This window comes from Hetaerina americana, unplaced genomic scaffold, assembly GCF_022747635.1.
Source record: "Hetaerina americana unplaced genomic scaffold, ioHetAmer1.1.p SCAF_14, whole genome shotgun sequence".
In the NCBI taxonomy this organism is placed as follows: Eukaryota; Metazoa; Arthropoda; class Insecta; order Odonata; family Calopterygidae; genus Hetaerina; species Hetaerina americana.
The window spans coordinates 9063110-9083596 of record NW_027286514.1 but is presented as its reverse complement, the minus strand read 5'-3'; the positions used below and the strand labels follow the sequence as shown (position 1 = coordinate 9083596).

Sequence of the window (20487 nt, the reverse complement as noted above, 5' to 3'; positions counted from 1 at the left end):
TTTCAAACCAACCTTCTTGTATAAACAAACGACCTGTACCAAGAAGTAGAAAACCTAGTCTGATCCTAGTTTGGGAAAAATTGGAAGAGGCCTTATATACTCTATTCAATTTGCCATGTTGTTGAACTTAACAGATCACCTCACAAGTTTTTACATACTATTGTGAGTTAAATGTAATCATTCTAACATAAACCAGTACAATTTAGCATTCTTTTCCAACTTTGATGAACTGTTAAATATAGTCAGTCATTTAGTTATCATGACAATGCTTACAAGTATGCAACACCTTACAATTTCATCGTCATAATTGAAAATTGCAAAAGGGTTTTGACATTTGGAATTGATCATAGCATCCTAAGATATCAATATGGCACTTTTTGAGCTTTTTCAGATTATCTACATTCACAACAAAATAATTTTTTTTAGTAGCAATTACATGTACAGCAAAATAAATGTTTGAATTACCCCCAAAATACAATGAATGTAACTTCCAATCATGAAAAGCCTTAAAACTAAAGCATGTGGACTTCAGCCACTCATTTCTAATATTTTATTTGTATGAATTTCATACAGGACGGAGGATAACAACTCTTTATTAGTATTTACATAAACTTGATTTACCCTCCTGTCTCACATGATGCAAGTTCTGCACCAAAAAGTAGCACTTTCAAGCAAAAAATTCCAAATGCAATACCTATTTCAATAAGCAGTATTGCAGGCATACTTGTACCAATTATTTAATTATTGCATCATATGAAGCTTACTGTTAAGGTGAATCCATGACCATATGAGACTGCAAAAAGTCTTAAAACATGATAGCCAATTTGTACATCATAATATAAAATTACAGATTGTTCTTACACAACACATAATAAGCAGTGCTGCTTGGTGGTACAATTGAGTTTTGAACTTGCTACTTCAATTCTTACATATGGAATCCCTTTTAAAGAACACATTTAAAAATAAATTTTTAAATATGCAATAAAACTGAAAATTGTTTTTTATTCCTAATTCTAAAAAAAAGGCATTTACTTTCAGAGAGAGGCCAAATATTTTAGACCACATTTTACAACTTATTTTTTTAAAGGAAAATAATAATTTATGATAGAAGTATTCACAAAATTCTTTGAAGGTTGCATTTGACTAAATTATTTTGTGTAAAATACTCTTATGCCTACACTAGGTGAGGTAATTGCATTTCTTAAATGAAGATTAGAAAAACTAATGCTCATTTTACTATTGCTATTAGGAATGATTTAAACAATTAACGTGTTATACAGTCATTAAGTATTTATAATGATTAAATTTTATCTCATTTGAAAATTAGGAAACTGAGAGACAATTGTGCATGAAATACTTAAGTTGAATTACACTGATACTTTTAAAATTATATAGCTTTGAAATAAATTTACTTTGGAACGGTAAATCAGATGTGTAGAGCAAGATGATAACCAATGTCAAAAAATTGCACAGAAAAATAAAAGTAAAATTTTCCACGCATTTTGTTGTCATGTTTCCAATTTAAGTTTTATGTATCAAATCAGTCAGTGAAAATATAAATTATGGGGATTTTGATAAGCCATCAAAATTGATACGAGAGACTGTAAAAGGGTGCTCGAGATCTTGTCCCCACAATGGGCTCGAGGTGTATAAAAATAGCACAAAAGTAGAATGGAATTCACTCTCGCATAAGCTTCTGTTTTAATGATGGTTAAAAAGCTTTCATAAGTGTTCAAATGCAAGACAAACAGCCTCCAACATGAACTATTTTTGGGTAGGAGAATAGTAATTTCTCACAGAAGAGTACTAGATGCCTCAGTTCAGAGGATGCAACAAATATTTTGCAAGCTCTTAGTCCTGCAGCAGAATAAAATTTTTTAATTATTCTTGGAATACTGAGCTACTAAGGTATGCATAGAAATTATTCTTGTTTCAATTCCAGATCCAAGTACCCTTTTTGGTCTAGATGTATACTCAAAGATGCATGGAAAATGAACATTATGATAAAAACAATGCTTGAGCTTCAGTAATTGTAAAAAATCAGTTAAGGAGCTTGGCCTGCAGCCCATTAGGGATCAACTTGAACAGTGGGTGGCTAAACATATCAAAGAGTGGCAACACCATTAAATGGACATTTTATGTATCTTTACCTAATTTTATGGGGGACCCAAATTTTTTCACAATTATCAGCAATCAAAAAAATTATGATGTGAAAATTATTACAATAGAGCAAATTACGACAATTTCAGTTGCCGTGAGGAAGTTGACCTACATGCTTGGACTTAGTTTATAATGCAAAATTCAATATTATATAATGACAGCTGTAATTCAAGAACAACATGAAGAATCTGTAAAAACGTAAAATTTATTTCCAATGTTTGTAATTCTGTATTTTAAATCTGCCTTTCACAAAGTACTGTATGTCACAATACATTGAAAAATTTCCTCCAAATTGGATCTAAAAAATCATTATTTTGTATCGTCTTGATCTTTCACAAACTAATATAAGAAAAAAAATAAATAAATAAGGAAGTATATGATTTTATGAATGTGATGTCAAAAGCAGTGGCTGATGGAGCTTGCAACTACCCTGGAAGTTTATCACTCAGCAAATTAGCTAATCTTTTTCTTACCCAAAAAACCTACATAAAGACAGTCTATAAACAAATAAAACCTTAACACACCCAAGATTTCACAATATTTAAAAAAATCTAATTGGTTATGAAAGCACAACCTCAGTTCTTGAATGTCCTTAAATAACAAATTAACAAGGATTACCAAAAAATTAAAAGTTTATTTAATTTTGCTTAACATTTTAACTGAGCTCAACTTACCTACAACAAATGGCTACCTTTTTGGGAAAGGTAGCCATTTTTTGAATGGATGCCATGCATTGTTAGATATTAGGTAATAACTAGGGAATACAACAGCTAAGGCCATAAAGGTTCATTACAAATGAAGAAGATCCTAGAACAGTTCCCCTTCTTGATCCAGAGGAATTATTAACATCTACTGACTCCATGTAGAAGTTCTGATTTGGATTATACTATATAAGTTAAGCAAATTGTCGTTTAACTTCATACACTATACTGCTGCTATGATAACCTTATTACTGATGCAATACATGCAGTACACTGCTTCAAAAATTCAAACCTAAATTTACACTTTGAAGCAAAATGGAAATCCCACCAAATCAATCAGACAGTAAATATAATGAGCTTGGAAACATGATTAATTACCCTAGTATCACTCTAAAATGGACTGGAGTAAGTTTTTGCCCCTAGACACCTGAAAGCCTCTTCTGAAAACCAACATGATGCAATAAATGTACTTGCCCAAATAATTCTCCTTTGAAAATTTTAATTAAGAATTATATTTGTGCACAAAGAGCAGGCATATTTTCAATTGGTATTGAAAAAATTTTTTCTTTAGAATACTGTTGAAGGATTCTTAATATTTCTAGTTTTGAATATGAAATAACACTACATGAATTATATATAGTATTTACTGAAAAAACTTGGCAAGTTAAAACCTGGGTTTTATGATAAAAAAGGTCCCCAACCCACAGGTTCCTCACCCAGGTTTTCATAGAGTTTCAACCGCCTGAGTTACCACCCATCCATTTGTGTTTCGGCACATATTCCCATTGGCCAGGGGGCGAAAACTGGGATATTTGGTATGGGCAGAGAGGGACATGCTGGCTTATCAAGGGAAAAAGGAACCCTTACGAAAATTAGGGGCAATTATTAAAACTAAGATCATTTTCTGGGTAGCAGAAGTGGCATAACAGGTATACCATGTGTCATGTGGAGAGAATAAAGATGGGGAAATTTAGCTTCAAGAGCTTAGTAGATTGGTTCCTGGTTGCGCAACATTGCCAAGGGTCTTATAAGAGCGAGAGTGGACACATTGTAATTGGAGAACATTTTGTGTTTGCCTCACAGAAATGGCTTTCATCTTTGTCTCTTTCCACCTCTTCTTTAGCCATTTCTTCATTTAAGTGGGACCCATTTTTAAGCATCGACCATCCCTATCCCTTCATACACATGTAAGCTTTCTTTGTAGAGGCTCCAGTTCAGGCCCATGAAGAGAACAATTTTTAAGCCAGAAGTGCTTAATTGCATGTATTTAAATTCTGTACTGTATGAGAAATGTACTGTATAAGGGAAGAGAAAAAGGGTGGGAAAACCCACATGGAGAGAAAGGTGGGAATCCCACGTGGAGAAGTACAGATGCAGGGAAGCAGACTTATGTTTCTAGATATCCGAGAACCCAGGTATTCAAAAACCCATTCACCATGTTTTAAAAAGCCTAAGTTTCAACAGCAATTAATTTTTATTCAGTTAATTCTCAACTTGCATTGTCCTATTTCATAGGGCATTTTAGTATAATATCCACACTGGGAAGTTTTGTTAGTTTATCTTCCATAATTCGCAATTTTTCAAAGCGGTCTGATGGTGAAAGAACCTTATGGTGCAATGATACTCTTAGTAGCAGTGAAGTTACAAGGTATCTTTGTTCATTCATGAAATGAAATTAAGTGCTGTCAAAGTGGGTTCAAAATTCATCCACATATTTTATCATAACAGTTTGGACGGTACAATTGCAAGTATCAAAAGTGTGGTATGGGGACATAACACAGCCTGTTCTTTGCTTTGTGCATTTGAACCAATAACTAAGCATTGTGCTCCCCTTCTTTTCAAGCAACGCAGAAAATTACCTTTTTTCATACAAGAAATACAATATATGAATGCATTTATTTAGTAATCACTCCATAAACTTCAAAGAAAACACTGTCAAGGCTCCTCTCTCAGTTCACTTTAGCTCTGTTTAGTGGATCGGACTGACTCATCTCTCTGTACTAATGCATGACATAATACATTTTACAAAAACATTTAATTCCATTTTTCTAATTGTACCACCAATTATTTAGATATATTATGTTAGCACCTTTACAGGACCATAGTAAAAATTTGCTTGCTTTGCATGGATTGAAAACAAAATAAATCATGGGAGATCTTAGGTACTAAAGAAAATAAATCTCAAACCTAACATCCATAAAATTTCCAATAAAATGTTGCTAGCATTACAAAAGAATCTAATGCTGAATACATAACTATTTGCACTACTGCCTCACTCCCAATATTATACAGATAAACTTACATAGTAACCCATTGCTAATTTAGACTATATAAAGCCATGAGTTCTTAGGATTTAGGCAAGATGCCGATACCTAGAGTTTTCTGGTATATGCATGTAACCCCATAGAATATTTTCCCCAACTAATCATTTGAACTGTTGATCATGGACTTGTAAAAACTCAGCATGATGCATTAGAGTTCTAAAGTGTAAGAAGATCCCAATAAAATATGAAATAAACTTGTTTAAATAAAACATATTGCCAATTTTCTTAAAAAATTAAGTCTACTGAATTTTAAGTATCTGAAAAAAGGAAGGAAATAAAGAGCCTGATTGAATTATCTCATTTATCAAATTTGTTTCATGCATTAAGATAACTAAATGATCAATTTTTATCTGTATAAAAGACATCTAAACTTCACCAAAATGGTGCTAATTTTCTTCCGCAATTTTCAGTTGTAATTAAGCAATGTATGGTCAGTCGCTGCTATTTCTCAGAATTTTTAAATTTTAACATTCACCATCAAAATATAGTTACTCATATATTTGGTTGTTGCTGCTAAAATATTTGAGCATCTTACGGCTGATGTTCCACAGTGGTCAAATAAAATTTGGTTAACAGAGTTAATAAGCCTTTGAATATCACCAAGAGGGCATTTGCTTGAATTTTATCATAATGTATCATTGAAATGTATGATTTGAGATTCACTACATCACCAGTAATTATGAAAAGGGAATTTTGATATCTTTCTTAGAAATTCTCAGAAAATTGATGCTGTATTGAGAAAACAAGATGACAGAAACACAGGGACCTAAAAAACTTGAGACTAAAACTTTTCGTTTCACATGAACTTAAATAGCAAGAATTCAATTGATTCCCTATTCCTTCATAAGCGCTTCCAGCAAACCATGGTCATCTTTCTATGGGCACACTTCAGTTAATAAAACTGAAAGAATTTGTTATAAACATTTTAAACCAAGATGAACTGGGATTTTATTGAATTAATACTATTGATGTATTTTCAATTGTGTTTATACAATATTAATTTATTTATCTAAACTCTTAGCTGATAACTTCATTTGAAATGATGTAATACTTAGGTCAACAAATTGAATACCAAACAATCAAACAAAATTTTAAAAACCATGTATAGGACAACGAAATCTGGTGCATGCATGGTAGACTATGCAAGTATGGCAGATAAATATCAACTCAAGATATAAACTTAATAACAATATCAACTTATGATTTTGCAGTTATAAGATTTTACTCCTAAGATTATATGATAAAATCCCCAGAGTAAATATTTCATAAGCATTAGTACATAAGGAAATTTAAGCCATGTTGTTTTTGGGAAATGTCCTTATTTTTTGCAGTTTTAGTTTTCATACAAAGCATGAGCTGAAAAATCTCATAATGAAAATTAATTTAGGTAATCATTATTGCAAATAAAATCCCTAGGATGATGACATTTCATTTCATCAGAACTAGAAGGTCAAATAATTTTTATATTAAGATAAAAAAGGTTAGCCACTCATTTTATAGATTCCCATTCTTGGATTTTTACCATTTTCCTGGCAAGCGAGATATGCTTCTAATTAATTGTTTTCCCAGGGTAAGAAGTCTGAATAAGTAATTTTTTAAATGGATCATGCCTCACCATTTTTCATGCTACTGGTATCACTGAATTCGTTCTAAAACCAGTTTTTTTTGCATTTGCCAGGGTTTGCACGTTCAATGGCCTATATCTAACACAATCTGATCTCATAAGTAATTTCCATTGAAAATGCCCGATACAAAAAACCAATTTCCCAGCTTTCTCCAAAGATTTAGCCCTTTTACTCATTCTTTTTTCCTGAATTTGAGATCAAGAAGCTGAGTAATTCTGGTACAATCCTAATTAAATAATTAGGATTGTACAGAACCAAAAAAGAAGCTAATATGCAATTGCAATGTATATTATACATTATTCACAATAATAAAGTCTATTTATACCTTAGAATCTCTATCTATCCACTTTTTACACTGATGCCTGAGTATGCTCGGGGAAATAACACTAGGAAAGAATTTTCCATAGTCTATGAAGATACACAGAGAAGTTAAATTTAATTTAAAAGGCTTAATTTAAAATTTTGTCTGTCTATTTAAACTGAACAAATTGTGAATCGTACATTAGTAGATCAACATTAGCATCAACACATATACTCCATTTAGAACTGTGTCGATGGAAATCAATTGATCAAATCAAACAATACGTGTTAAACAGAAACGCTACATTACATGCTCAATACACAAATGTTCAATAAAATACGTTCTATCTACACTACACAGAGAATATCAATATTTACTTATATGAGTGTAAACTCAAATTCCATTTAAAACATGATAAGAGCAACATATACTGTATCAGTATTGAAATTCCTCATTAAATCTCCTATAACCTGATTGTAAAAGCTTAAGAGTCAATGACTACTCCAAAAATTTATATATTTTAACTTAAATGAAAAATCAGTGTTTTTGTTCACGCAATCCTCAATACAGAAGGATCCCCAATGTGAACTGGCAGATATCACAAAGATGTCTTTAGCTTGCAGGCCACAAGTTTCTGACATTTGTTGTAAATAAAAATGTAGGAAACACCTCTTCTGATTTATATAAATGAACTTTAAAAAGAGACCACCCAATCTAGTACCTAAACAATTTTAAGAAGAGAAACAATATCCTTGATGGCATTTGAAGATCTAAATAATTGAATTTGGGGTACTTGAAGTACTTTCAAACTAAAAGGAGTGAGTTATTTCTTTCTTAGAATACTTCAAACAACACAAAGAAAAAGCTCAAATTTAGATTATCAAGAGAAATATACAATACTTTTCATTTCCAAATCATTAGAGCATGGGTATCTGTGAACATGGAAGAAATTATTCAACCTGCATCTAAGAAAGGCTAATAGTGTAGCAATAAAATTAGTATATACTGACATGAGCTCCTTTCATACATTAAAATTGAGTATTAGTATAACTAATGTCCTTTAAAGCCTGCAAGCCAAGCAAAAATTGCACCACTCCATTATACAATATTCATACATAACCTAATTATTACCATAAAAACATTTAAGAAAAAATATTGTAATTTTGATTAAAATAAACCGACAATTTTCTCTATCAGATAACTGCAGTTTTAGTCTTGACCTTACTAGTACCTATTAGCATAGTAAAACCTTGTATAACAAACTATTACACATTAAGCTGTTTAGGAACAACAATTGTACTTACATCTAAATGTTAACAAGAGATAATTAAGACCTGGAAAAACATTTGAAATGAGGTCAGTCTTGGAAATTTCAGAGCCTAACTTTTCTGGACTAAATGTTCTTAATCCCCAGTTATTTCCTCACACAAAAAGCAATGTTTTCAGTGACTATGCATGCTTGAAAAATTTCATATACACTTGCTTATTCCTCTCAGTTTCTAACAAAATGACAACACTAATCAAAACTAGACAATGATGGTTGACTTATAATTTACATCATTCATTTATATTCTAAAAGTCTAGGTTATTTTCCTTATTACCTTTTAGGAATGCTAGATAAAACAACTCATGCAAAAGTCATACATGATAAATGCATCATACATTTTGGTACCTATACTTGGAAGCATCTCTGGAAGTATAATTTCAATGGTATTACAAAAATTGATAATATATAATGTATTGAATGAATATGGACATAAATCTGAATTTGTCACAAAAATTTTTCACCCTTTTTTTCACCATGCAGTTACTCAACGTAATGATATTGTGTGGCCATGCACCATAAACTTTCAATACATTTATGGTCATAATAGATGTATCAATCATTTTAAAATAAGCTTACTCTTCATCAATGATGTTTCACTAAATCTGTTACATTATACTTCTATTTAATGAAACAATCATCACATAATATCAATTTTGTAAAGATTGTTTTTCTATAGGATCAAATTCACTGCCATGAATCCTAGATACAAGATTCATACTCCTTGATAGGAATAATTAAACTTGTGAAATTATTGACACCAAAAAGTAAGAGAGATCATTGGAATGCACTGAGCCAAATTCAACTACCAAGTGTCATTAGCATAAAAATATGAAAAAAAACGCCAAGAGATAAGCCTGGTCAGGTTTTACAATACAATTAATTAAAATATGCACCTTTTAAATGAATTTAAATCAGCTATCTTAAAATACTTCATATCTCACAGAATAAAATATCATATGTCACTTGCTGGCATAGATACAAATGCACTAATTGGAACAATTTGGTAACTAACAGATATACAAGGAGAACCCATTATAAGCTAGTAATTATTTCAATAACAGCTTTCATCCTTTACTTGCTAATGATAATGCATTTACCTCAAAAAAAGGGCTAATCAATGCAATACAACTGTGCATGAAATTAAAGCAAAGGGCAATATACTCCCATACAAAAACTTAGCAGCCAATATAAGGCCCCAATGACTACAGAATAAAGGCCCTTTTATTAGTACCTTTAAAACACTAAATATTTTAAAATATCAACAAAAACATAAATTAGGGAGAGATATTAACACAAATTCAAAATAATATTATGAGACACTAGGTACTAGGGTCCCTGAGAGCAAACTAAAAGAAACCCTGTAATCAGTATTAAGATGTTTAGATTTAACTTTCTGATACAAAAGTCATTTGCTGCCTTCTCATTATTTCCTCAAATACTGATTTCATTCTCATTTTAATTTGTGATTAGAACATCACACACTCATCTGGTAACTTAAATGGGACTAATTGAATTCAAATACCATCAAATAAATATAATCAACAAATACCACCTCATTAGTAAAAATTCACTTATATAGTTTTTCTACATTAATCACGAAACATCTTGAAGACTTAATGCTGCAAAATATGTAATCATAAAAAATATCCTGAGAAACATTTAATTAAAAAAATATATACGCATGAAAACAAAATTATTCACGAAATTCCTGTAACAGTGAAAAACGTAATAGAAAAATAATACTAATGAATGAAAGGAATTTACTAATATCTTACTCAGAAGTCACATGGTCATAGGTAAATGAGGCCTGCTTACTCGATTGGATACCCTCAGTCCATTGCGGGGATGGATTATCCATTCCTGCTAAATCAATAGTGCTGAGAGCACGTGACAATGATGCCTCCATTTGTCACAAATAACCTTCACCTTCCATGGCATCCATGTTGACTTTCTGTGGGCTGCTTTGCCTAGAGTCTTCTACACCCTTTTGTTTATCCATACTCTCTCTGCGGAACAGGACATGATGGACTTCCCATGTCAGAGGAAGGGGCTCGTCTGAAGAAGGTATTCCTGAATTACTTCCTTGGCAACCTTCCCAGAAATCATCTTCATTAAGGGAGAACACCATTGCACCTGATAGTCCACGCTCTTGAACAAATTCTGCCTGTTAGATGGAAGGACATAAATGAAAACAGCATGTATGAGTCAGAGGAGTGATTTATATGACATTACCTCATAGTATATATACCATGGCATTCAACTGTTTGCACAAAGTCACCTGGAATCGAAACATTTCCAAATTGAATATTATTATAACCTCTATTACATTCTATTCTCTTTGAACTGGCGTTCTCTGATTGGAAAATTTTATTCCATTCTTGGTAGGCCAAATGACATGAACTACATTTCAACTTAACTTGGATGGCTGAGCTTAACTTCAATGAGATTAGTGGAGAAGCAGAACTTTGAAATTCATGACACCCATATGTGGTGTGGCAAAGAAAATATTGGATAAAAAATGCCAAATATTATTCACTGAGTAATAACAGGACAAAACTTTGTATTGCTCAACATTCATTTTTGAGATATTATCTTTCCAGGATTGAAATTATATCCACTCATCACACACAATGTGGTCACAAAAATCTTAAGGACAACATTCCACGAGATTTTCATGTTTTTCAGATCAAAATTTGAATATTTCAATTCATGAAAAATTTCTTATTTTGACTTGTTTATTGTGACAAGTCTTTCCTTCTCCATCTTGCTACCTCTTCAATGAAACAAATTTCACACAAATAAACACGCAAAGAGTCTGCTCTGTAAGCTGTAATATATGCCTAATCTGATCTTATTGATGACTGCCTTGACCTCTCTCCCAGAGCTATTTCACATTTCATTACAGAAACAAGACTAACCAGTTAAAACCAACCATATTTCTTTATTATTGTCACCTTTTTTGGCCTACACAACATTTTTTAAGTGATTTTATGCATACAAGGGGGGACTCAAAAACAACAGGAATGTTGTTATAGATTATTTAGTTCTCAATATATTTACATTAAATTTTGTTCACCTTTAAAGTATTCCCCATTGACCACAATGCACTTCTCCAAACAATGCTTCCATTGTTCGAAACATTTCTGAAATTCATTTATCGGGATGTGCTTTAGGTCTTCTTGCGATTTTTGTTTTACCTCCTCCACAGTGTCAAAATGCTTTCCTTTCATGTCCCTCTTGAAACTGGGGAACAAACAGAAGTCACAGGGAGCTAAATCCTGTGAGTGAGGGGATGGACGATTGATGTCATGCCATTTTTTGTCAAAAACTGCATCACAGAGAGGTCGGTATGAGCCGGGGCATTGTCATGATGGAAGAACCAGTCGCCTGTGTGCCAAAGATCTGCTCTTTTCTTCCAGATACTCTCCCTCAATCTCTTCAACCTCCAGGTAAAACTTCTGATTGACAGTTTGGCCCAGGGGAACGAACTCCGAGTGCACAATACCTCTGCAATCGAAGAAACAAATGAGCATTGTCTTGATTTCACTTGGTGAGCTTTTTTTGGGCAAGGAGAGCCAGCTGTCTTCCATTGGCTTGATTGCTGCTTTGTTTCAGGATTGTATCCATAGCACCATGATTCATCACCAGTAATCACCCTGGAAAAAAAATCAGGGTCCTCTTCGAGCTGATTTTGAAGCTCAAAACATGCCTGAACTCATGGCTCCCTTTGCTCCTTAGTGAGATGGCGAGGGACGAATTTGGCGGCAACCCTTATCATATGCAAATTGTCAGATAGAATCCTTTGAATTGAACTCCATGACACTCCAGACATCTCACAGAGTTGATCAATGGTTCTGCGATGGTCTTCACAAATGAGGTCATTGATTTTGTCGAAGTTTTCGTCAGTTCTTGATGTTGAAGGGTGGCCTGAACAAGGTTGGTCTTCAATTGACATTTCAACATTTTTAAAATGTGTAAACCACTTATAGACTCTGGTTTTGCTTAGGGCAGCTTCCCCATAAGCAGTCTTAAGCATTACATTAACAACGCGGCCAATTTCCCCAACAGGAAACAAAATTTCACTGCAGCGCGTTGCTCTTGATAATCCATCACATTTTTTGCCGAAATGAAAAAGTTGTTTCACTGAAACAGCTCCCACGGACGGACCAATCCAGTCACAGTGATGGTGCTGCACATACTGACACAGGAGGCGTGAGCCTGATGGGCGATTGGCCAAACAATGGCTTCCCCCACTCTCGCTCCCCACCGCAGCCCAATTTCCATTACTTTTGGGTCCTCCCTCGTATACATCCAAAGGAGTGATATAGCAGGATGGGAGAGTAATGAGAGTCCAGGAGTTTGAAAACTAGGCAGGGTGAAGGGCACAGTATAATCAAATAGAATAGCAACAAGGGAGCAATAGCAACAAAGGAGAGCAAAATAAAGCAGCCACTTTCAAACACATTTGTTTATTGATACATATCTTCAAAGGAAAGCATTTGTACCACTACTATGTCCATGATGATTTCTTTCTCCCATTATATCTGAAGGTACACCCTATAAAATTGGTGGTGATTTTCCTGAACACTGGTCATTCATTTAATAAATGCGATGCCCGTCTTGACAGTATGGCCTCGTTTAATTGTATGTGGGTTTCTCGGAAAACCCCACTAACAGTTATCTCTCCCAAGGAGTACCCCCCAGCATACCAGACAATGTATGGTGATGTAGCGCGGGTTTCTCGGAAACCACAAGACAAGACAATGTCCACTACCCAATTCCCTTGTTGCTACAATGTAGCTGCTTTGAAGTTATCCCTCCCCCTGAAGGCTCGATGCCTTACAAAGTGAGACGCTCCTGGAGCAGGGACCCATTCCTTACTTATTCCTCACCCGATACCCTGCCTCTGAGTCCATCGGTTGAGCCTAAAACCACACCAGAGATGCCCAACCTTTCCCTGCACCTCTCCCAACGTGCCATGCCGCCTCCAAGTCCGTTGGCCAAGCTAGCGACCACACCCAAGATGCCCTACACTAGTAAGTGCTCGCTGCTCCTTATTCCCTGGTGCCTGAACCCCATAGCTTGAAAAGGGTTCAATGAAAGACTCATAAACCTAATACGACTCTCTCATTCTGTGCTACGCTCCCTCCAGTGATGTCATGGCCGCCAACCACGCGACATTATTCTCGACATAACTCTGCTATTCAATATTTTACTGCTGTAAACAAAGGAGCAGACTCTCCCAGAGTAGAATCCAGATCACCATTTATATTGGTTGGGCTGAGACCTTTCAAAAAAAAGTATTGTACCACATAACAATGGCCAATTTTTTCCATTTCCACAAATTCATTGAAAACGTTCACTATTTATGGCTGCCAAACAAATACTAAACAATGCAGTGTCTTCAAACTTAAAACATACTACCTTGATCAAAAAGTTCCCGGAATAACCACCGTGTGGCGCTCCCATCGTTCCGATTTGAGTTCTGTTTTTTTTGTTAAATTGGTACATCTGCTGTTGATATTCCCTTTAAATCTTAGTGTCATAACTTGACATTTGCAAAAGTTACGTAGCCAAGAGTACATCTATCTCTGTGTGTGTTGGCGATTTTTTACAATTGCAGAAATGGATTTAAATTTGCAACAACGAACTTGTATTAAATTTTGCGTAAAAAACGGATTTAGTGGCGCACGGACGTTGGAAATGTTGGAAAAGTGTTTCGGCAACGATTCTCTAAAAAAAACGGTCGTTTACCAGTGGCACGAGCGGTTCAGAAGTGGTCGTGAGTCAATCGAAGATGATGAACGCAGTGGCAGACCATCGACATCGAAAGTCGGTGAAAAAATTGATAAAGTAAAAGAAATGTTGGTCAATAACCGCAAATTAACCATCAGAGAAATAGCGGAGGACTTGAACATTGCCTATGGATCCGCCCAAGACATTGTGGTTAATGATTTGGGTTTCCGTCGTGTAGCAGCAAAGTTGGTGCCAAAAGACCTCAATTTCATGCAAAAAAGAGACCGTGTTGACATCGCAAAAGACATGATTTGCGAGGCTGAATCCGATCCCACATTCATCAAAAGGATCATTACTGGAGACGAGACGTGGGTTTATGAGTACGACACGCAATCCAGACATCAGGCAAGTGAATGGCGTTCACCAAATGAGCCGAGACCAAAAAAACCATGTCGTTTTCAGTCAAAAAAGAAGGCAATGCTGACGGTTTTCATGGATTACAACGGTGTAGTGCATCATGAATTTTTGCCAGAAGGCCAGACAGTAAACAAAGAGTATTATTTGGGCGTTATGAGACGTTTGCGTGAAGCAATTCGCCGAAAGAGACCAGAAATGTGGGCAGAAAACTCGTGGATTTTGCATCATGATAACGCACCGTCGCACAGTGCTATCATTATTCGTAATTTTTTGACGAAAAATGCAACAAATACCATCCAACAGCCACCGAATTCACCTGATTTGGCTCCCTGTGACTTCTTTCTGTTCAATCGAGTTAAAAAACCATTACGGGGAACGCGTTTTAGCAGCCGAGAGGAAGTAATGGAAAAATCGCAGGAAGCACTGATGGACATACCGAAAACCGAATATAAAAAATGTTTCGAGGATTGGATCAAGCGCTGGCATAAGTGTGTTGCAGTCGATGGGGATTACTTTGAAGGGGACAATATAGATTTAGATGAATAAACTTGTATTTTTAATTTTCTGAATAAATTCCGGGAAATTTTTGATCAAGGTAGTATGCTTTATAGATTACATACTTTCTAATACAGTGATAATTTTCAAACAACTACTGCCATCTCTAGGTCAGGCTGGGTACTTATGGGACCAGCCTCGTAAATCTCCCATGAAGAACCCCTGGAAGTTGCTTTTTTGAGACTAAGAATCAGATGAATAGACTGTTTCTCCAGGAGAATCATCTTCTCCTTCCATAGAAGCATAAGCTAGACTTGGGCTGGGACTTAAGCTATTTTAAGAGAGTTGTGAAGCTCTTTTCTCAGAAGAAATTAGCCACAGACTTGGACCCCAGCTCTCCATACTTTTATAGTTTGCACTATCGGAGAAAAATTTCAGGTCTACAATTAGCCATATTCCAAAATTAAGGAAACTGACGAGAAAATTGAAAGAGTTTTTCCAAAGAAAAACCCTCTGCAGGAAAAAGTAAGAAAAGTTATATGATTGCAATTCATTTTTAAAGTATAAGGGATATACTATCATTAATAATTTTATGGAAACAAAAACAATCAAACCAATTACTAAAAGTCTATCTAAAATCCAAATAAAAATACATCCAAATGATTCAGGTATAGAGTAAATCCATTCGTAAAAATTTCATGAGACGTCAAGCAATGAAACATTGACCTCTGATGTCTAATTACCATCGTAGAATGAAGGTATGTAGCTAAGTTCATACTATCCATAACTCATGAGAATGACTACTATCCATACTAATTACATACTATCCATGCATGAGAATTGCTTCCTACCTTTCTCCTAACACTTTGTTGGTCATCATATGAGACCCACTGATCTCCTAAGTAGGCATATGGTGATTGGCTCTCCTCATCAAAGACTCTTGTAGCACCATTAGCGATGAAAGCACAGACTTCAGGAAATGAAACAAATCCTTCATTCCCTATCAGACCTTCACCAACTGCAGGTGCTCCAAGCCCATTGTTATAGAGGTTAAGCAATCTGTAATGCAGAGAAAGTATTACTTTGTCATATTTTCTTTCTTAAAATCAGGATATATTCTGCTAATAATAAATTAGACAAGAAACAGTAATAGGGAAGCCACTCAACTTCCCTTTTACTGAAATGTTTTGTGACTTTAAAGGATTACTGTTATTTGAAAACCTGTAAACAAAATTTCCACACCAATCATCAAAATTGGCATAATCTATTGAGGGGACCAGTGATTTAGTTGTTTCACATAAATCAAATTATTGAGACATAAGGATCTATCACTATCTATAATTGAGAGTGCACTCAAAATGTTAATTGCTATTATTTACTCCACAGCAATTCAACATAACAATCAAAGTATTGTGACCTTATTTAAATCACAACAAAAACTGCAAGAGGCCTACCACAGGTTACGTAGGAAGCCTACATATCATTCACCTTTCATTACCAAATAATTTTGCAAATATGGGCAGTTGGCTTTTATTACATTCATTTTTAAGATTTAATTTTTGAGATAAAAATTAAAGAGTAGATTAACATTACAAGTACCACTGGCATTTAACAGGTATCCAAGCCAAAGGAATGTGAAATATATAAACAAAACCATAAACACAGTAATCAACTCTAAAATCGGGTGAGAAGGTGACGATTGAGTTATCCCACTACTAAACCTGATGGCATGTGAAATTCACTCATCAGGATAGGAGGGATAGTTCCTCTCCCTGTTCCGGTTATGGTTTCCCAGGAAGATCTGGAACCTGAAAAATCACATAGCTTTGGTGGAGCTGCAGGTGCCCAGAGGCTTGCCTGGAAATCGAACCCAGGCCTTACCGTCAGCAGTTCAACCCCTGGACTACCGTGACCCAATATGATATATATGTTCGGTGAATCTCAGATTGAGGTACACTGGTATTCTAAAGAGGTACACCATAATAAGGGCCAGATTTTCATGATCACTGCAATTCATGTCAATACCAAAGGTATCTATAAATTTTTGTTTCACCATTTTGCAAATTTCCTTCTGACTAAACAACTTTTTCTCAAAATAAAATAATTTTTTTAACATTATTCCTAAAACTTTTACATAAGAAATGCAGAGACAAGGATTTACCATCATATCAATAACATGCATCAAATGATTAAATGATACCATGCATACTAAATACATATATCATAACAAATCTCACATACCACAAGTTAAAACTGGGTGTTATGAAAACATGAAATACTCAAAGAGTAGAAAATAGGTAACAATGAAAAGAGACTCACGTAAATGAATGTCCATACGTAGGTATACCAACGACAAGTTTGGAGGCTGGCATTCCAAGGTGGCGCCAATATGCTACAGACCAGTTGGTATTGAGAGTTGAAAATAGACCTTCCTCCTCAGAGCGTCGGAAAAGAGGTGAATTGGACCCAGTCATTGGTAAATACCAAACATAAAATCGGAAGTCATAAGACATCAAATTCACAAAATCCACCACCCTGAAACATTGGAATGCTACAGTTAAATATGTTTAAATGCATATGCGAACAGGTGAGAGATACAAATTAAATATCATAATAAAGACAGTAAGACTTATCATCACTCAAAATTTGTATTTCCTGTGCTTGAATTTTCATAAAACATATCAAAGTATATAATAAGCTCTGGTGTGGTACAAGGCCATTTAGAGATTAGTTTCATTCAGCACATGAAGGTAAAATGTTCATAATGTTTAACCGCTTTTTTCATAAACAACATTTACAATGGTCCAACTGTATTTTTTATAAAACACTAACAGTAGAGGGAGGTGTTTCTCACAGTATAAAAAATAGTTAAGGATGATAAAATTGTAGCCCACACTTAGTGAAAGAATGTTCTTAATCTAAAATTTAGTTTTAAAGACAATACTGAAGCACTTCGTACTTAGAAAGAGCTTCTGGTGCTCCCCAAAACTCTCCCTCTCTACCACCATCATAATTTTCCATTAAGGTTTCAGATAAGTCAAAGTTGCATCCTCCTCAACAATATAGGAATCATTGAAAGCCTTTCTTTTCACTTTGATACCTTTGTTTTCTTTAATACCTTCCTCACTTTTACATTTGATTCTCAACATTTTAAAAAGCTTAAACTAAGCCACAAATTATTTTAAAAAATTTAATGGAAAAAAGAATAATATCAGAAAGGAAGATGCATGTGTCAGATGCTATGTGCCATTTAAGTCTTATTTTCTTCTTTTAATAATGATGTACTTTGCTAAATTTCACTGTCAAAAAATAAAATGGTTGATAGCACATACAAAAGTTGGAGGATGACAGAAGCACCCCTTATAGATAGCAAAGCAAGAACTTCATCCTACTCTGAAAAGCACTCATCAAATATCTTTGAAAGTAAAAAGTATTAACATCAAGTGCATGGTACTGAAAAGTTGTTCATTTTAGGGCTCATCAACAAAAATATTATAAGCCTTTCAATTAGATATTTACTACAAATTGTTGAGAAATGATAAGGATTAGTTGAATAATCTCTGAATCTAATTCCTTCAGCTGTCAATATTTTTTTAGATTTATTGAGACAAGTATTTACAATCTTCATTATTTTCTTGACTTATTCCAGCTCTTAAAATAACTAGATGTCAAATGTCAAGAAGCTTGAGGGCTAATTCTATCAAACATTTTGCAAAATATATCATACATAAGGTTATTGATTGCCTACTTACTTTGCCATTTCCCTGACTTCATAAGCAGAGTCAATAACAGTCCTTGGAGCTGCCACTGCAACACTTAATATTAACTTGTGCAACTGCAGAGCAGGATACAAATCCTTCAATAATAATGTAAAATTGCCTCTTTCTTTTGTTTTACCAGCAATACCCGGAAACTCCCAATCAAGATCCATACCATCAAATGAAAACTCCTGCAGGAGATTAACTGCTTGTTTCACAAACCTGGGAAATTGAGGTCAAAAGTGTAATGTCAAAGTTGTAATGACAAAAATATATAGCATTAAACTCAATGAATATTATTATGCACTATAAATTCCATGATAATGAACATGCTGCAACACAAACATTAACATGCTATTCATAACTAAGAGCACACCATTACCACTAATAATAATCAAAATAAGTAAAGGTTTAGAAAAGATTTAAACAAACAGGATTACAAAAAATGTATAACCTTTTCCGTCTTTCAGCTGATGAGACAACAAATGGAAATCCATCAGAATCACCATAACCACCAACACTTAGCATTACTTTGAGATTTGAATTCCTCTTTTTCAAAGCAACCACTCTACCGTATATCTGTAACAATTTACCACAGAAGCTTAAAAATCAGTTTAAAAAAGCATTTATACACAGTTTAAACTTTATAAAAACTTTTTTCATGGATTCATCTCTTTATATACCAACAGAATCATATGAACATCAAAGATTGGTAATTTATCCTGCGCAGTCAAATATGGATATTAAGATAAGCCAAAGGATAACTTTGATAATTGTACTTGGAAATCAAACAGTTATTACTCAATATTGTCTTATCTTGTGTCTACATCTGTCCATGAGAAATTTTTACACCTGTCTCAAGAGATGTATCACAAAAGAAATCATAGTTGGATAGCATTATAAGTCGGGAAATTAAGCCTCTTACGTGTAAAGTTTTGGGTAGGGAAATCAAGTATTGCTCAGAGAGAGGGTTTTATGGCAAATGATCAAGGTTAAGAGAATGAATTTGTGAAAAACAGGAGCTGTCCTAAATTCTGTGTAGATGCCATGAATTTCCATGAGTGAACTTTGCTTTTTTTGGCCCAAAAGACATACCAATCCATTTCACATTAACTAAATCACAGGCAATGACTACTGAAAATGACATACATTCATACTCAAAATAAACCTCATTCTTAGAGCACACATATTGAAGGGATGTTTTCCAAAGGCAGCATATGAACACTGCATTCTGATTTAGCAACACAAAAAATGTAATGAAAGGCTCTCACTTCACTTCTCCATATTTAAAAGTTATAACTTGGAGAACTCCAGAAATTTATTTTCACTAAGCAAAGGAGGGAAATCGAAAACTGGAAAGCACTTCAACTCGAACTCCTTCACAAATTTTAATCTTTTGTATTAAATAATAGGAGGTAGTACTTCTAATTTTATTCTCACAATCAATACAGAGGGAATCCATAAACAAATGGGCAAATAGAAAGTACACGGGATTATATATACTTACATCAGTATCAGAAGAAATTTGTGGAGACACATTCCCATTGATTATTCTAGCAAAAGCAACAATTACATGAGTGCATAAGAAAGGATCAATGTCTTCAGGCTGCAGGTCATCTCTGGTTTCATCAAGTTTCCTTGGG

General features: G+C 34.3%; 1 protein-coding gene across 1 annotated transcript in view; it reads right to left on the bottom strand.

Annotated features, from left to right (window-relative positions):
- Positions 1-7263: 7263 nt before the first annotated feature.
- Positions 7264-20487, bottom strand: part of LOC139686321 (chitinase-3-like protein 2) — a 16678-nt gene continuing 3454 nt past the window's right edge. Inside the window, exons 3-8 of the mRNA XM_071583477.1 lie at positions 20352-20487; positions 19299-19423; positions 18839-19066; positions 17406-17621; positions 15938-16145; positions 7264-10602 (exon numbers count right to left, since the gene is read on the bottom strand). The exon at positions 20352-20487 is cut by the window's right edge and continues 166 nt beyond it. Of these exons, the coding sequence (XP_071439578.1) occupies positions 10348-10602; positions 15938-16145; positions 17406-17621; positions 18839-19066; positions 19299-19423; positions 20352-20487 (1168 nt within the window). The 3' untranslated portion in view covers positions 7264-10347. The remainder of the gene's footprint in view (positions 10603-15937; positions 16146-17405; positions 17622-18838; positions 19067-19298; positions 19424-20351) is intronic.